Raw genomic sequence first — 17492 nt, 5'->3', positions numbered from 1 at the left:
GGAAAAACTAGCGGCCAGGGAACTGCTGAAAAACACATACAAATGCATTCTGAGTGCTGCACTTTTGCAGATATTCAGGGCTTAGAGGAATGGAACTGCTGTGCAAGCTTTCAGCCCTTTAGGAGAAGTGAGAAGTAGTGGCATGGGAAGGAAACAAAATCGTATATCTAGATGTAAGCTGCCAAACTAATAATGTGGGATCTTTTCACCTAGAGCTGGTGATCAGCAAACACCCATTGTTCCTTTTCCTGGAGACATTTGAGCCTCATAAACTTGAACACCAGACATTCTCAGTAGGATATGTCTAACCAAGACCAGTCTCTTGCCCAGGAAGCTGTCGGCTGGGAAGGATCATTTCCCTGTGTAGTGAAGAGATCCTGGCTACGGGTGCTTCTGGCATGGGACTGCCTGCTGTCTGCCTGCCTGACAGCTGGGAGGGGGCATGCTGAATATACCTTCAGCTGCTGATGTGTCCAAGGAAAGAAATGATAGACATACATTCTTCTGAGCTGTGCTTTCAGATTTTTTCATCTTGGCTTCTGCTGAAACCCACAACTTTCCTTCTGCCATCGCTCAGTATAACTGATTAATTCTGACTAGCCTCTGGTACTCTGGGAGATATCTGAAACAGGCTGTGTCAAAGCCAAGAAAGTGAATCCTGAAACTGGAGCCACAGCCTGAGACTTCGGTAAACAGGATGGAGAGAAAATGAAGCAGAGAGTTCGGCCAAAGGAATGGCCAGCATTGAGACTGATCTAAAATAAGCCAGTACAACGGTTCTCCCAGAAATCTGCCAACATCTCTGCTTTGCTTTCACCTATACACTAATGATTTGTTAAGGGGGCATTTGATGGGTATATGTTTTGGTGATTTCTTTCTTGATCATCACCTGTAATTTTCCTTTATTTTTACACAATCTGAGCTCCAGATCCTTGTAAATACCTGATGTAACCCACCAAAACTGTAGGGTTTTGCCAAAGTGGGAGGTAGATGATTTGCCTTAAAAACACTATTAGCCCCAAAATCCCAGCCTTGCTGCCTGCTAGATGAAGGGACAATTATATGAAGCATCTGAAACCGTTTACCTTGGTCACGCCTTAACTCACTCTTTAAGAATGCAGTTTGAAGGGATGCTGAGAAGGTCTGCTTTGGGGTTTTTTGGAGTTTGTTTTTTGTCTTGTCTTGCATTAAGTTGTCAAGTTTGAAGTTGCTATTTTGCTTACACTTTCTTACAACTTCTTGAAAGCTATTACCTCCATCGGAAAGCCAGCGTCTTGTTAGGGACGTCAGGTGAAGTAGTTGTACTAAGTCTCTGAGCTTGCCTGGAAGAGCTCCTCAGACTACAATGCTGTGATGGGCTGGACCTCTGAGACAGAAACCATGTGTACATGTGAGGAGGAATGCTGACTGTAGGTGGGGGATCAAACTACCTTTCCATCTGTGTTTCTTACTAATCTCAGTAGAAGCAGAAATCGCCTGCAAATCCGAAGAGCAGCAGAAGTGCTTTGGGTGATGTGGCACCACACTGGAGCACCTTCAGTAGATGATCTCAGGCATAGATAGAGATGCAAGTTAGGAGTTGGACACAACACTAAGCTACTTTGGATCTTAGGAAATGTTTATCATCAATAAGCAATGTGTTATTATCCACATGAGTAAGGGTGAGCTGTCTGGCTACAGGTGCTTTAACACTGCCTTCCACTAATTGCAGTAAACTGTTCAAAATACGTATTATAAAAACCTAGAAGCTGTAGTCTAATCTTCAAAACATCTCCTGCTTTGCAGATTTTAATCAGTTTTACCACAGCATGTGAAGTAAATGACAGAAGCACTTCTAAAAGTTTTATGGGAAGGAAGAAGCAGAGGAGCTGTAGCCAGAGCAGTGTCTGGCTCCTGGAGTTGAAAACAAAAGATAGCGTCTGCAAGGTACCAGGGTGCAGGAAGGACCCACATTCTTGCTACTCATTTAGCTAATTGAGTGGTGGTTACGGAAGTCTTAAGACAACACGTCTCTATGACATATGTCCCTGTTGTCTTGGGTCAGTGGGATCTTTCCTGTCAGCAAGGAAAGTTCTTTCCCAGGAGGAACTTCCCAGGAGGGCACTGCCTAGCTTCTGGGCTGAGGCTGTTGGAAGTTTATGGAGCACTACTTTTCCACTTCTGTTGTAACAAGCAAAGGAAACCTTTTTTGCTCTACTTTGCTTAGAAAGAGGTTTCTTTATGCAGTGGAAGTTGACAGTGGGTTTCCTGATGAGGTAGACATACTCAAGAACTGAAGACAACTGAGAAGTGCAGTGACAAAACCTGCTGAATCCTCAGGGCTGGCTGACAGTTGATAAATACCTGGAAATGCTCTGCATTGCCCTTATTACATGTATTAATATTAATATATGCTAAAGGAGCACCAGCAGCACTAACTACAGGTACAGTTGAACATTTGTGCAGTTTTCGTAAACAGTGGAAGCAGTGACATTAAACATATGCAGGAATCCCCATAGTTATAAATATTTACAAACATTTATTTTGGCAAGAGCCCCTAACTCAGATGTTCCTAGCTGCACTCTTAATACACTGTGCATGTTTGTCACACGCTCCGCTCCTCAAACTGATAGCTGAACAAGACTGAAAGCAGCGGTTTTCCCCCCCGGCATATCCCTTTGTATTTCTCAAATATTTAAGTTTCATTAGAGTCAGGGGAAAAAAAAAACACTGCTGCAGCTATGTGCAATTAACACGCGGAGTCGGCGTCGATTTGTTTGCCAGCAAGGGAGATCTAATGTGTTATGAGCTACGCAAGCACCATCTCCCTTGGTAATTAATAGGCCTTATCAGAGCCACCTGGCTGTCTCTTGGTATGCCATGAATTGCAGTTGGAGACATGCTTATGAATTCCTAACTGGGGCAGTTTCCAAAAGACCCAAGTGTGGGAGTTTGTGCCCACTCTAGCGCAGCTCTTGAAACATTTTGCCTTTAGATATCACACTGAGATAGTCAAGAGAAGGTTCAACGCTAGACCAAGCCCACAGCCTGTGGGTATTAGCTTGGCAGAAGTTCATTGTATGGTGCGGGAGGAGGGTTTAAGACCATGCTGCAGTTGACCACACGCAGGTCTGAATGCTTGCTGCCTTTTAAAATCATCTCAACTGCATTAACTTCAGCAGAAGCTCATGTTTTTCTAAAGTTTATTTTATGCATGAGACAACTTTTTGTATGTTGGCAGATTTTGTGCTTCTCCTTTTCATTGATGGTGTTCTCCTGCTGCTTATGGATCTTTTCACAGAACATCAACGGGGGGAAAAATTAAATAAGAAAATTTAATTGTAAGCCCTCCGAAAGATAAAATTGAGGCACAGTCTATCATCAAGCAATCTTTAAAGCTTATGGCTGTCAAAGAAGGGCCTTTTTGAACAGAAAATGTTGATATAGTTTGGTTCTCTGGCTCTAATGTAACAATATTGGTAGGAGCACCAGCAAGGCTGATTAATGAAAGCTTCACCTCAAGTCATCTCCCCAGATCCTTACCCAAGGTCCTTGGAGTGGCTGTGAACCACCTTTAGTACTGTGTTCAGTTTGGGGGCTGCAATATAAGACAGACATTGAGGTGTTGGAGCAGGTCCAGAGAAGAGCTATGAACCTGGTGAAGGGTCTTGAGAAAAAGTCTTATGAGGAGCAGCTGGGGCAACTAGGGTTATTTAGCCTGAAGAAAAAGAGACTAGGGAATGACCTTTTCATTCTCTATAACTACCTGAAAGATGTTTGCAGCAAGGTGGGTGCTGGTCTCTTGTCACAAGTTATAACTGATAGGAGAAGAAGAAATGGCATCAAGTTACACCAGGGGAGGTTTAGGTTAGACATTTGGAAAAAACTATACTGAAAGGGTTATCAAGGACTGGAACAGGCTGCCCAGGGAAGTGGCAGAATCACCATCCCTGGATGTATGGTGCTTAAGGATACAGGCGTAGTAGTGGCCCTGGTGGAGTTGGATGGTGGTTGGACTTGATGATCTTGAAGGTCTTTTCCAGCCATGGTGGTGATTTTGTGAAACCTGGATGTGATCTGTGCAGTGGGCTCACCTGAGCTGCTAAAGGCACTGCGTCAGTAGCACCCCTCATCTCCCATCAAACACTGCCAGCATGACTTCTTTTCAGCCCAAGTGTGAAGAAGTATTTGTGCTGTAAGAAGACATCACAGCTCAGACAGAGCACCGAATGGGTGTTATTCAGTTGTTTTCTGAGGCTACAGCAGACACCAGCAAAGTGATTTCTTTTCACTTTACATGGGTACAATTGGAGAGGTTGCTGCTTTCTTCCCCGCCTTGTTTTTATTTTTTTGACTTTGAAAAGATCCAAAAACTGTATTAAGAATAGGCTTTGTGGAAGCCGAGGTCAAAATCAGTGGAAACAATGCATCTCTAATGAAACTTCTATAAGCCATCTAGCTACAAATTGATCTTTTCATTTACATTTCACTACAGATGTCAATGAAAGCACAGTTCCTTCTAAAGCATCCTAATGTATGTAAACCATTGCGGGAAGCATAGCATGCAAAGCTTGGGAGACTGCAGATGGAGAGAAAAGGCTCCTGATTTCATAAAAATAACAAAACCTGTTTTAACATATTGTGCATTAAATATTGTTCATTTGCATACTTTCTATGGCTAGGTTATAAAAGCCCACCATGTGGTGGACTTGTTGGAAGTCTGAAAAGATACTCTTTCTCCAAATGGAGATGTGTTAGTGGAAGCTGCTGCTTAATTATAAAACAAAAATAGCTAGTTTTCTCTAGAGCTTTTTTGGTTTTGCTGTGGTTTTTTTTTTTCCTTCCCCTTTGTAGGTTTTTAGAGTCTGGATTTTGTGTTGTTTACATAAAATTCAATAGAATTAAGAAGGGAAACATAGGTGCAATCACCGTAAATTTTACTAACTGGGCTTCGATGTGTTACAACAGTCTGCCTGCTTGGAACTGGCAGCAGCAGGGACTCTTCCATCAAGAGCTTCCAGCAGATAGCCAGGCAGATTGTAAAGTACCTCTTAACATTATTTTTTTTTTTTTTGCCTCTTTATATAGAATGTTACATTTTTATGTGTATAGTCTATAGTCTATCTGTGGCTGAAGCACTGGCTAGTACAAATGTATGGTGCCACAAATTAAAATAAGGAATGGTTGTCAAAAGTGTAAAAAGAAAAATGAGCAAAAGGAGAAGGAAAAAAAAAATCAGTGTACATGAGGTGGGTGTCTTGCGTATGCACATGCAGTCAGGGCTTGGAGAAGCATGGAATGAGACACAGTCTCAGAGGGAGCAGGTTCCCTGTCTTCATAGCCCTGGCTTTCCCTAATCCCCTTTCAGATACAGGATTTTGTGAACCTGGAGCAGTGGGTGGTATCTGAGCACAGGCACCCATTAAGTTGAGCCTCGGAGAAGTCTTATCTGTCACCAGAGTGCTAAGGGTTTTGAAGGTTAAGGTTGCCAGCTTAAAATCAATCTGCTAGTTTATAAGCTGCCAACATAAAGAGTGTGGGGTGGGCGTAAGGCAGGCCGGGCGATGGTGAGCCGGCGTGCTCCAGCCTTTCCGAGGAGTTCACAGGAGAACTGGAGCAGCCCCAGTAGCTGGCTGTAGCACGTATCTTACTGGAGAGGAAGCAAATAAAATTGGGAGGTGGTCAATCTCAGTTTGAGCTTTTTTTTTTTTCCTTCTGGTATAAGAGAAAACAGTTTTCAGTGGAACTCAAAGGAGAAGCCTTATGCTAGGGGAAGCACCTTTTGCAAGCCTCGTGGAGATCTATTGAGACCTAGCCAAGCTGCTGAGACTTTTCATTCGGCATCTTCTTTACCACAGCTTGGCTTGCTTCTGGCCAGCTGTCAAAATGCATGGTGTCCTCTGAACACTGACAGGTACTACCCCAGGGCCCAATGGATCAAACCCCTGCCTCAAGTCCTGGGGAAACCATCCTCCTTGGACTCAAAAAGCATGCTCTGGGCTAGGGAGTTCCACTCCAAATTTGCCAGGTGCCAGGATCTGAAGACCCAAGGATGGGGATTTGCACAGTGGGCAGGGGCCGGAGCCTTTGGTGCTTCAAGTCTTGAACATCCCATTTGGTGAAAGCTTTGCAAACCTTGACTTTAGTTAGACAGCCTGTCTCTCAGTTTTGCCTGTGGATGTCTATGACTAGAGAGGGCTGGGGTAAATCCTTCATCAAGAGATTGTTGAAAATTTTTCTTATCATGAATCAATTCTTTTATAATTAGGCTCAGAAATGAGTGATGACTGTGTCATAAAGGCGACTAGCATTTAGCTTGAGGGGCAATGTTTGCATGACAGACAGGAATTGACCAGCCTTAAATGAAGTTAAAAAGATATAGCTGCTCCAGTCCATGGAAACACCTCTATATACATAAGAGAGAGACAACTCTGTTGGAGAAATAAGAGTGCAAAATCATGTAATTAAGGATTTATTTAAAAAAACATATGTGTAAGGGAACCAAACTGGTCTTGCAAAACCCACAATGATGATGGAATGTTTTGCTGCTGACTTGGTGAGCTCAACAATATTCCTTCAGCATAGGGTTTGTTACATGGTGAACAGATTCATAATAAAAATGCCCCAATGGCATTTTACTTAAAACAGATGAAGAGAAGATTAAGATCCAGGGCCCCAGCTGCACCCTTTGTCAGCAGCCGAGTGGTTGAGGGAAGACCTATTTGAGCAGAAGGCTTTTGTCACTTTCTCAAATTAGATGCTTTCTGAGCAATATGCTTGCAAACAGACCATGCCCTGAAGCCTGGAGCATATAGTGCTTATGGTTTAGCATTAAGTGCTGTCCTGAACTGGAAATGGGGCTACCTGAAGTGAGTTGTGGTGCGGGAGCCTCTCAACAAAGAAAAGGCCACTTTTCCTGTTTCCATGAATTCGGCAACATTATCATCACATGATAGCACCTCATGGTTTAGCTCTGGGAAGCCTGATGTTAATTTGCACTTTTTTCCCTTGTCCTTTCTCTGCAGCAGCAGCAGGAGATGCTGGCAATGAAGCATCAGCAGGAGCTGTTGGAGCACCAGAGGAAGTTGGAGCAACACCGACAGGAGCAGGAGCTGGAGAAGCAGCACCGAGAGCAGAAACTTCAGCAGTTAAAAAACAAAGAGAAAGGAAAAGAGAGTAAGTAGCCAAAGCTCACTTCTTTCAGTGATGACAGGTAGATCAGATGAATGGAAGCCATAGCGCTTGATGATCTTTCTTCAGAGCTCGGCTGCACAGGGAGTTTATGTAAATGGTTAAGATGTATTGAGGGTAAAAGGGAAATGTATTTCTTTGCTGTATCTTCATTTTTGTCTTCCTAAATGCCATTTTAGCGTTTTTCAAAAGGAAGCGTATCATCTCTTTACTTGATTTAACATTTTTTGAAGTATTTTTGGCAGCATTCCTAATGGAGTCAGAATATTAAGCCCATAAAATGCACCAGATGCACACTGCATTTCTTTTTCTTTTACTTTTCTTAATTTCACTCTTTTAAGATGTAGCCGAGTTCTCAGTTCTTAGCTTTAAAGTGTTTTCATTCAGCAAGCACTTCTTTCATGAGGTTACAGATTGTGGTTGGCTTTCCCACGTGTCATTATGCACTTCATGAGACTCAGTGAAATGATTATGGCCTCACAAGTTCCCTTATCAAAGACACTTTGGCTGCTTGTTCAGTTTTCTTTTAGCAGAATGGGTGGAAAAATACCTCACCAACTTGTGCTATCAACTCATTAGGTCTTCATTTCAAATGAAATAAAGAAGACTGTCATAGAGGAAACAGAGAAGGCTGATGGGTACCAGGAGATGGGATGCTCTCTGGGGACCAGAAACAAAAGAAAGCTTGAAGAAGAATTTTTCTCATAGGATAGGATGAAGGTCTAGGAGGCTAAAATAAGAATGATTTGAAAGTTGAATTCCTCACTCCCTGCGCATGCTTCTTGCAGCCGCAGACTTTAAGCTGTTGCAGCCAAAATGAGGGAACACACTGACCTTCCCCAATGTCCTCACAGAGCAGTTCAGAGGGTTCCGACGTGTCTATGTGTGTTTGGTTTAGATTTCCTTCATTTTAAATACTAGAAAGACCCAAGGATTAGAATCTACTTAGGTCAAGCAGTTTAACATTCAGGAGTGAATAAAAGTGGTGGTGGTGCAGGTTTGCTACTCTGCTGCCCAGTTGGCCACCGTATGTGGCCTCTAGCTGATTTTTGTTGTTTTCTAAATGAATTACATAGGTGTAGAGGGGAAAAAAAACCCCACCAGCAGAATTTGGGGATGTTAAATTGAAGATCCTGTTCCCATGGCTACAGTTTTATTTTAAAATTACTTTTTTATTTAAGAAGTACTATGGTGTATAATCATTATAGCATCTCAGCTCTTAAGCATACTTATTTTTCTCACATTGGAAAATTTTGCTAAGCTAAAATTATCCTGATCCAAAATATGAAGAGCGTGTAATAGATGTAGAGGGTCGTTTATTCTCCCTGCTTCCTCCACCACTGTTCCATCACTGTAAGCCAGCATAGATTGTTTTGTACATTTTAGAAGGCAAATCACAAATCAGTTTAATATAACACCAGCTCCTTGTCTTCTCACCTCAGGAACCCTAACCTGTCCCTCATGAACTCATAATCTGCTCTTATAAAGCTTTTAATCAATAGCATGACTTCCACCAAAGAAAGGAAAATGTATGTGAAAGCAAAGATGCTTTTTGCTTGGAATAAGGATTGACAGTTGGTTGTCCTGTCTTTCCCTATCTTAGGATTGAACCTAGAATCAGTGCATTGGTGTTTTCAGACTCTTCTGAACATAGACCATTTAATGTCTTGCTGCTCTTACAGCTTTGGACAGTGGCTCATCTTGGGCTTCCCCACTATTCGCAGTGTCTCCCCCAGCCTGGGTTGCTGCATGGGCTCCTGCCCTCGGATTCATTTTCTCATAATTCTTTCACTCTGCTGTGCCTTTTCATTCCATTAGGGCTGAGTGTCTTGCATCCTGCCTGTGGACCTATTCCATATGGATGGGCTTTTGATGTCTGACTTCTGCTCATGTCCTTTTTGCTTAAACCTGTTCAGAATGTATACTGTCACATATGTGACAGGTCGTCCCTTTTTGCCTTTGGAGTTGTCTTTAACATCTTGATCCTGCACAGTGCTTCTGCTTGTAACAATGTGACTAGGTCCAAAATAACCCAGTGTAGTCCATTAAAAGTCAGTTAGATCTTTTTTTTTTTCTTTTTCACTTTTGATCTTTCAACTCAAGGGTCAAAGGGTAAGTAATGGTCAGAAGGTCTTGCATGACAGCTTGGTCCATGACTCTGGCATTGCCCAGGGAAAGGGAAGTCTACATCTTTTTATCTTGCTAAGCATACAATGGGGCCTTTCAGCTTCTAATTAAGGAGGAAGACATGCCAGGGGAGCTTTTGTGAATCTCAGGATCCAAAAATGTTTAGCTTCAGGTCTTCCAAGTAATGTCAGATTTATCAGAAACTGACAGAACACAGCCACGTTTGATTATTTTAAAGATGCTATTGGATTAAAGATGACACTTTTTGGAGAGAGAAGGCCTTTAAGCATGAATTTGTCACCTATTCTGGTCTAGCCATGTGGCTTGCTACACTAAAGTGAATTTATCTCCAAGTTCCTCAGTTGAACTTCTAGTTGGGATACATGCCAAACCTATGTTTGTAGAGCTAGTGAGAAAGGGCTCCAGAAAGGTGAATTTTCAAGCTTTTGAGTGCAGCTTTGGTAGTTGAACAATATTACATCTTCAGGCAGTGCTTTATAGAAATACTGCAACTTTATTCTCTTTAGGAGATACGAAATATTGTTTCCTCAGTCTGTCAAATGACACCAGGGTTTTGAGTAGGATCCAGGAGACAAAAGATCACCCTGTTGTGTTTTAAGTTTTTATTCCCAGTATAGCAGACAGTTTTCCTGGCCTTTTCATTTTCTTGTAGCCCAGATATTTTCCTTTGGAAGTCTTGCTTTACGCCACGGTATAGATGAACCATCATTTTCCACATGTTCTGCTTGCCAAACTTTCTATGCATGACTCCATCAGGAGTTCTGCCTGCGAATCTGTTCTGTCATCCAAATGATGATTTTTAATCCATCATCACAGTAAAACAGACTGGTCTCTATTGTGGAGGAAATGATGATTAGAAATTACACAGCTGACATTTTAACTCCGCGTGACAAAATTACCGACTTTCTTTTTTAAATGTTAGATTTTCTATTTGAAGAAAGAGATTGCACACTTGTAAATGAGTTGGAATATTATGTAGGTCTTATTGTACACAGATAGTTTTGAACAAAGAGGTCCCTATTTGGAAGAGTTTTTCCAGACAAAATCTACATATGAGAGATTCTTCTTATTCCCTTTCTGCTTGCAGATGTGGCATTTAAAAACTTGAGTCTAGACAAGACCCTTCTTCTTACATACCTTTGATAAAAAGAAAGCTGGAATACCTAGTACAAGTGCTTTCTTCTAAGCGTACTTCTATGCAAGTGTAAAGCTCCTTTCCAGAAATCTTTTATAGTGAAATGATAAATCTCTGATTAAATCTCTGTTTTCAAACATAAGTTGTGATTTTACGCAAAGCTGAAGTGAAGGGGAAAAAAAAAAGTGAAAGGAGAACTGCTTGCTGGAGATGCTTTGTTCTTTTCTCTTTGAAAGAGAAATTCTTTTAGACTGGAAATCAAAGATTTAATTCTGAACTTTTTTACAAATTTAAATTCTTTAAAGTCTGTGAATTGATGAAATAACCTTTTTTTTTTTCAATTTTTGTGACATCTCAGGTGCAGTGGCAAGCACAGAAGTAAAGATGAAATTGCAAGAGTTTGTCTTAAATAAGAAGAAGGCGTTGGCACACCGGAATCTCAACCACTGCATATCCAGTGACCCTCGCTTCTGGTATGGGTAAGTGGTGCTGGGCTTATCGCTATGATTCAGCCGGTGCCACCTTTTTTCACAGTTGCTGGAGTTGTGGGGAATAGACCTAATGTATTTACAGGATGAGCTAGAACAGTGATAGACCTATGGTTTGACTTTGCTGTGCATTTTCCAGAGAATTTGAGTTTTAGCAATTTTCCTATCTGCTGTGATGGGCACAGTAATTTTGAGAGTAAGAGGTCTTTGCCGTTTTCTTTAAACCACAGTTATTCAAACTTGCATGTTCTACCATCAAGAACCAACCTTTGTAAGTTCTATAGCTTTTCACCCAACATTTCGTCCTGCCTGGTCTTACAAAATTTGAACTTCAGTGAAATGGGGACATTACTTTTTATGTTTAGTGAATTGCATCTCAGGATAATTGAGCTAGCACTGAATTTTTAAAGCATTTAATGCTCGCTGTTCATCCTAATCACTCAAAGCTGGAAGTTTTATTTACTTGACTCTTCTGTAAACTGCTGGAAGCATGAAGTTCATTCTGTCTGCACTTCTTATCACAACCTCCCCAATACCTGTTTCTACATGAGATTTTTCAGCTGTTGATCTTCAAGAAAGCCCAAACATCATGTGAGTTGAAAAGGCACCAGTTGATGTTATAAGGACATGGGAACAAAGAGTGACTTCTTTGATTGGTTCAAATGCACTACATAGCAAATATAAACGTGGCATTATTAACAAGGTACAAGTTTGAGTTCCAGAAAATCAATTCTTCATTGTTTAAAAGAAAAGTCAGAAAATTTGAAATTATTTGAAAACTTCCACTACTTATAACATTTTGAATTCCTGTATTTAAAAAAGAGTGGTTTGGATTTTATCTTTAGTGACCATAAAATTAATGACAAAAGTCAAGGGAATTTACAGTGAAATTTGTGTTCAAGCTGAGTGTCTGACAGTACTTTAAGTCTGAAGAAACTTACATGTATACAGGGATGATGAAGTCATAGCCAGCAGATGTTTCCAAACTCAAGCAACTAAGCTGAAATGAAATTTGAAAGATATTCCAGCTATGAGCCAGTGCAGAATTGCTGAAGTGTTGGCAGAAAATTCAAGCATTATTCCAGTGGGGTGAGACTGAGCAGTTTTACTACATTTCCAAAAGTCTAATCTAAGACTTGAAAATGGTATGGTTATGTATGGCATTGGTTTAAGTAGTGAAATGTTGATAGCTAATATTGAAGGCCCACTTGGTTGATACAGGATAGCAGAAGAAATAAACTGAATTTCAGTCACGACAACATTATTTTTTTTTTTAAAGCTAACTGATTTTCCACTGCTGTTAATTGAGACTCACCAAGAAATTTGGGGTGAGAGGGGCGTTGTTGAAGGCAGTTGAAGACTCTGAGCCCCTATGTTCTCCATTTTGTTTTTTTTTTTCTAGTTGTTTAAAAAGTCTGTTAATGTAAAAGTGGTAGAAAGTCAAATAGAATCAAGGATAGTAAGTGTTCTCTTTCAGACGCTTTGATCTTTTAGCCCTGGAGAAACCTGCCATAGAATTGCCTTCATAGGTGACTTTACAAAAGAGAAAAATAAATGTGGGAGTGCTCTGAATTCTTTATTTTTTTTACAGTTTTCAATTAATTGCTTTTTCACTGGGAATCCAGCATTCAGAGATTAATCAGAGGGCAGCAGTGTTGATGTTACAGGGCCAGGGGTGATGCAGGAGGTTATTTAGCCAAGTTGTGTTTAAGGTTTCAGCATGTTCTCTGCCTTGTTCTAAGGTAATGCAGAGAACTTTCTGAGCATCAATAGATTGCTTAGGTTTATTGTTCATTGTGTTAATCTGAACATCTCTTTCTTGTGCTGCTTCAGGGATGCCAACAGGTAGAGGCAACATAGAAGCTGTTTCACCTTTTTTTCAGAATTTAACAGGCTCACTGTCCCTTCATCTTCCCTCCATCTGTTTTGTGGTGGGGAGAGAATTGGAATTCTGGTTTCTACCGCAAGATGTGAAGAGAGAGCCTTGGAGGCTTCATAAATCTTTCTTAGGCTGTCTTGGTGATAAGTTGCAGGCAGGCATGAGCTTGGTCTGCTCAGCCTTGGAGGAGGGCAGATGGCAACAGGGCTGTGTGACTGTAGCATCTCATCTTGGAGTGGAGGATTTTTAAATGCACCCTTCAGTCATTAAGGCAGAAGTTGAAGATTTTTCCTTTCCATTCTATTTAATTATTTTTTTTAGGAAAGAGAAAACCTTTAAATCAGTTGCATATTGGTATTTATTTATATGGCATCTCATAGGTTACCAGTTCAGTTACAGAGATATTTATGCACACACATACTTCTTGTGTGATTCAATTGGGTGGTGTTTGGATTTAACACACACAAATGAGGCTTGCAGAAGATAGACTTGATGCTCCTACTGTGAGCAGGCAAGCCAATTAAGTGGTAACAGATGCTGCAATAGTCTTTTAAGTGACACGCCTGCTTTTAAGCACTTCCTCTGGTCTTATTAAGGTTTGTGAATTCCTTTTTTGAAAAACTGAAAGCTTTACTTGGAAAAAGCAAATCTCCTTAGGGTATTCAGCACCATAACCATTCTACGTCAGTGGCTGTGGCATAAAATATGTCCCACTGACATGTGAAATATCTGTCATTCCCCCAGCCCTTTGGGCCAGGCTTTGGTTGCCTAGTGAGATGTCCAGATGCTTTTGCCTTCAGTATCTTGTGTCTGAACTTCATTCAAGTCTGTCAGTTGCTGGTGCAATGTTGAGTGTTTATAGTTGGTGAATATTTTCTAATTGATCACTGATGTCAAAGGACATTCTCACAAGTGCAAATCAACCCTTGAGGTGAAAAGGGACCAGATTTGGAGGTTCTGCAGAGTGTAGTTGTATTCCAAAGGATCTACTAAATGAAAGAAAGAAACTTTGTAATGCTCAGTAATGTTTCTTGGTGGCTTTAACATGAGATCTCAGACTTCAGCTCTGTGATGTTAAACCACTTTGTAAAGTCTATTTAAGGTATACATCTTCAGTCTGTATATAATTGTTTAAAATAGCTTTGCAGACTGTAATTTTCAGATTACATTGATGATAGACAACAACAGAAGAGGTTCTTTTGAGTTTCACTGTCAGACTGCCCCTCCTGTGGATTCTGAACTCACTGTACAGCCCTGCCTCCAGGAGGTTTTGATCTTCAAGAGGCTCAACAGAAGTCAGAGTGACGTGGCAGGAACACAGAGTACCTCAGGCTTAGCAATCAGGGATATTATTTTCCTAGGAAGTTCTTGGAAGTAGCCACTTGACTTGGTGGCAGCAATCATGAAAGGGAGTTTTAGCACTGAGTATTTGCATGGTGAGGAGGTAGAGAGATATAATTACTCAGTAAATTATTCCAGCGTATGTAGATGTCTACAGTCTCTGTGCACAAAGCATTCTAGCACAGATACCTATGTTGTAATATGTATTCAGTTTACATTGTGGGAATAGGTTTGAAGTATCATGCATGCTTTGCTGTGCACATGGCTCTTGAAGGACCTCAGAGCTCAAAAGAACAGGAGATGTGTTATGTGAAGGCATATGCTTTCAGGAAGGCCTGCAAGCTCCATTTAATATACAATTCCACCTCTGAAATTCTTGAATGGGCATGCAGACCAGTGGATTTTGCTCGAAGCTGTGTAGGGTGTTGGATCCTAGGCCTCCAGACATATAATGTATTCCTCTTTGCAGAGTTAAATATCTGTCATTCAGCAACTTCGAAGCACATCTAAACAGGCCCTTTGAGTTCCTCCTGCATTCACCAACAGAGTGATGAAAATAGCTTCAATGTACATGATTGTGCAGCTTAAGTCATGACAAAAAGGGGAAAAAAAAACAAGGAGAAATCTATTGCTTGTATAGGCAAGAGAAAAAAAATGTCATTGTGTGCCACAACGGGTTTGAGAGCTCTTGGCTTGCAGCATCCAGGCTTCCTGTTTGTGAAACGTCTCTCTGTGCTGCCTTCTCATGGTATGAGCAGATCTGGGAGGAGAAAGCGGTTCCTGTTTTCAGGAAAGATTGAAATATTTTTCAGTTTGGTGCAGTTTTGATTTCAGGTGATGATGAAATCATACATACATGTGGGCATTTATTGGTGAGAATGTAAAAGAGTGCAAGATGTGCGCAAATGCTAATGAAAAATACAACCATGTGAGACCCCAAGAAATTATTCTGCCTCTATGGACAGAGAAGTTTGGAATATAAAGGGGGGAGGATTAGGAAACCACAGTGAATCACACTGTTTGGTAAGAACTGTGGGTATAGAAAATGAAGATGCAGGGGAAAAAATTAATTCAGAGGTTTTCTGTAACCAAATCATGTAGCAAACCTGATGCATTTTCCTAATGTTTCATTAGCCCCTTATTTTTTTGAAAGGGGTAATTTGTTGTGGAATTGATGCTGTGTATCTCACCAACAACCTATTTCCGGTGTGAGCTCTCAAGACATACTGCTCAAGGAACTGGATGAATTGCTGTAATTTTCAACTGGAAATGGCTCATTTTTGTTATGTAAAGACCCATTTGTAGGAGAATGTTTTTAACCAAGGTCTCCAAGAATGCCAGATTATTAAGCAATGTAACAATTCACATATTAACAACTTCTGACAAAGTGCTCGCTTGCTATTGTTTCATATTCCTCAGTAATTTGAGGAAGTAATCCAAGCTGTAAAGTCTGTTTATTTAAAATCAAAATATGAGATTGTTTGATAGCCGTATGGTTCAATCAGTTATTCTGTTGATGTAGCTACTCTGCTAACATGCACAGTCTGGAGACTCCCTGAAGTCTGTAGTGATGAGGGTTGGTAGAGCTCCTGAGAAACAGCGAAACCTGGGCACAAGTCATTAAGTAGAAAAGATGCAGCCAACAAACTGGTAGGAGGCTTATAAACTCATTCATTATTTAATATTCTTAGCAAACAGACTGCAATTTACTTCAAGCAGCCTGCTCAAACAAAGCTATAAATTATCAGCTTTGAGAAGTTAAGGAAAGGAGTTGAGTACTTTTGCCCTATCTCTGCCATGTCCTTGGATGGAGAGTCAGTAGAGCAAAAAGGCAGAAGACCACCTATGAAGCATGGCTGTTGTCAGCTAGTTTAAATTGAAAGTGTTCAGAAGGAGACTTGATGGGGTGCTTGGTGCCATGGGTTAGCTGTTTGGGTGGGTTGGATTGGTTGATGGGTTGGACACAATGATCTTGAAGGTCTTTTCCAACCTGGTTTGGTTTATTGTAATAAAGGTTTATTCTAATATTCTAAACGCGTGGCATCTCATGTGCACGTCCTTTGGGGGTTTGTTTTATCCCTAGACTTTGCATGCTATGTCTGGGTTTTATTTAGTGAAGGGAAATTGTTCGTTTGTGCTGTGGTTGAGGGCGGTAACAACAGTCATGCTTGGCTTCATGAATATGACTTAGCAAAACCCATGCCCAAGTACAGGCTTAAAATGATACTCAAGGTTAAATACCTTCATGACTTAGCTCTAGCTCATGCTCAACAGGGGAGTTCTGATACTGAAAATTAAGCATATGTTTGGTTACCTGGCTATGTACTAGACTTCAGTGTCTTTTCTGTATTGAGTACCAAGATCTTTTCCTTGGCACTGTTCCCTACTGACTAAGATAACAGGCAAAGTGAAGCTGCAGTTTTTCCCTTGGTGTGTCACTCATGCAAAACTTCTCACTTCTCTTTCTGTTTCTTTCTGTGCAGGAAGACACAGCACAGCTCTCTGGACCAGAGCTCCCCACCCCAAAGTGGCGTATCTGGCACCTACAATCACCCTGTACTGGGGATGTATGATTCCAAAGATGACTTCCCACTCAGAAAAACAGGTAGCGCTCGCGCTAATTTTCTGTGTTGTCTGCTCTCTTTGCTCTGATGCTTGGGCCTCATATGTTGTAATTTATTTTTGTTTCATATTACCAAAACCATGTATTTTGTGTTTTATTTAATAGCACCCACTCCATGTTGCTTGTCCTTCATCTGTGCAATGTTAGAGGGAGGCTGGAGTTGCTTTGGATTTGAGGACTTGGAAAGCTCCAGGCAGGAGCAATGTGTTGTGTGTTAGAGTTTGTGAGGTGTTTTCACAGACTCAAAGCTAATATAAAGGTCTGGGTGTCTGAAATCAAAGTATGTTTTTGGTGAGTGATAAAAGTACTGAGAAAAGTTCATTTCTTCTGGGATTTGCATTTTATATACAAGTTTATACTTAAAATAAATAAAAATGTTCCTGCCAGTCAAAGCATCGGGACTTCCTGCAAGAGTTTTGGTTCACACCTAGACAGTTATTTCTCAGTTAGGTTTTCTCTGCATGGTGGCTAAGCAGGTCTGTTATTTCTCAACTATATATTATGTAAACCAGGTTGTTTTGGTTGGCTGTGGTCCTCAGCTCCATATCGCATACCTAAACCAACACAGCCTCAGCTTCTAACCTGGCCAGCTCATGGTCTTTGACTGCTTCCTTTGGGGAACAGCTGAGCTTCCACAAGCTCGTCCCAGTCTGGGGAGCAATGCTACTTGCATGGATGGTGCAGTCAGTCCTGTGTGACAGAAACCCC

The 17492-nt window shown here is 41.0% G+C and overlaps 1 protein-coding gene across 12 annotated transcripts in view; it reads left to right on the top strand.

Annotated features, from left to right (window-relative positions):
- Window positions 1-17492, top strand: part of HDAC4 (histone deacetylase 4) — a 277155-nt gene that overhangs the window by 162800 nt on the left and 96863 nt on the right. For 10 of the 12 annotated variants that reach the window (XM_068138157.1, XM_068138155.1, XM_068138153.1 and 7 more), the window contains 3 exons: window positions 7005-7155; window positions 10812-10932; window positions 16645-16766. In XM_068138157.1, the coding sequence (XP_067994258.1) occupies window positions 7005-7155; window positions 10812-10932; window positions 16645-16766 (394 nt within the window). The remainder of the gene's footprint in view (window positions 1-7004; window positions 7156-10811; window positions 10933-16644; window positions 16767-17492) is intronic. The other 2 variants (XM_068138147.1, XM_068138149.1) reach the window with 1 other exon arrangement.

This window comes from Melanerpes formicivorus, unplaced genomic scaffold (genome assembly GCF_026170545.1).
Source record: "Melanerpes formicivorus ecotype bairdi unplaced genomic scaffold, bMelFor1.0.p_v2 SCAF_5, whole genome shotgun sequence".
NCBI classification, from domain to species: domain Eukaryota; kingdom Metazoa; phylum Chordata; class Aves; order Piciformes; family Picidae; genus Melanerpes; species Melanerpes formicivorus.
This window is presented reverse-complemented; position numbering and strand designations above follow the sequence as displayed.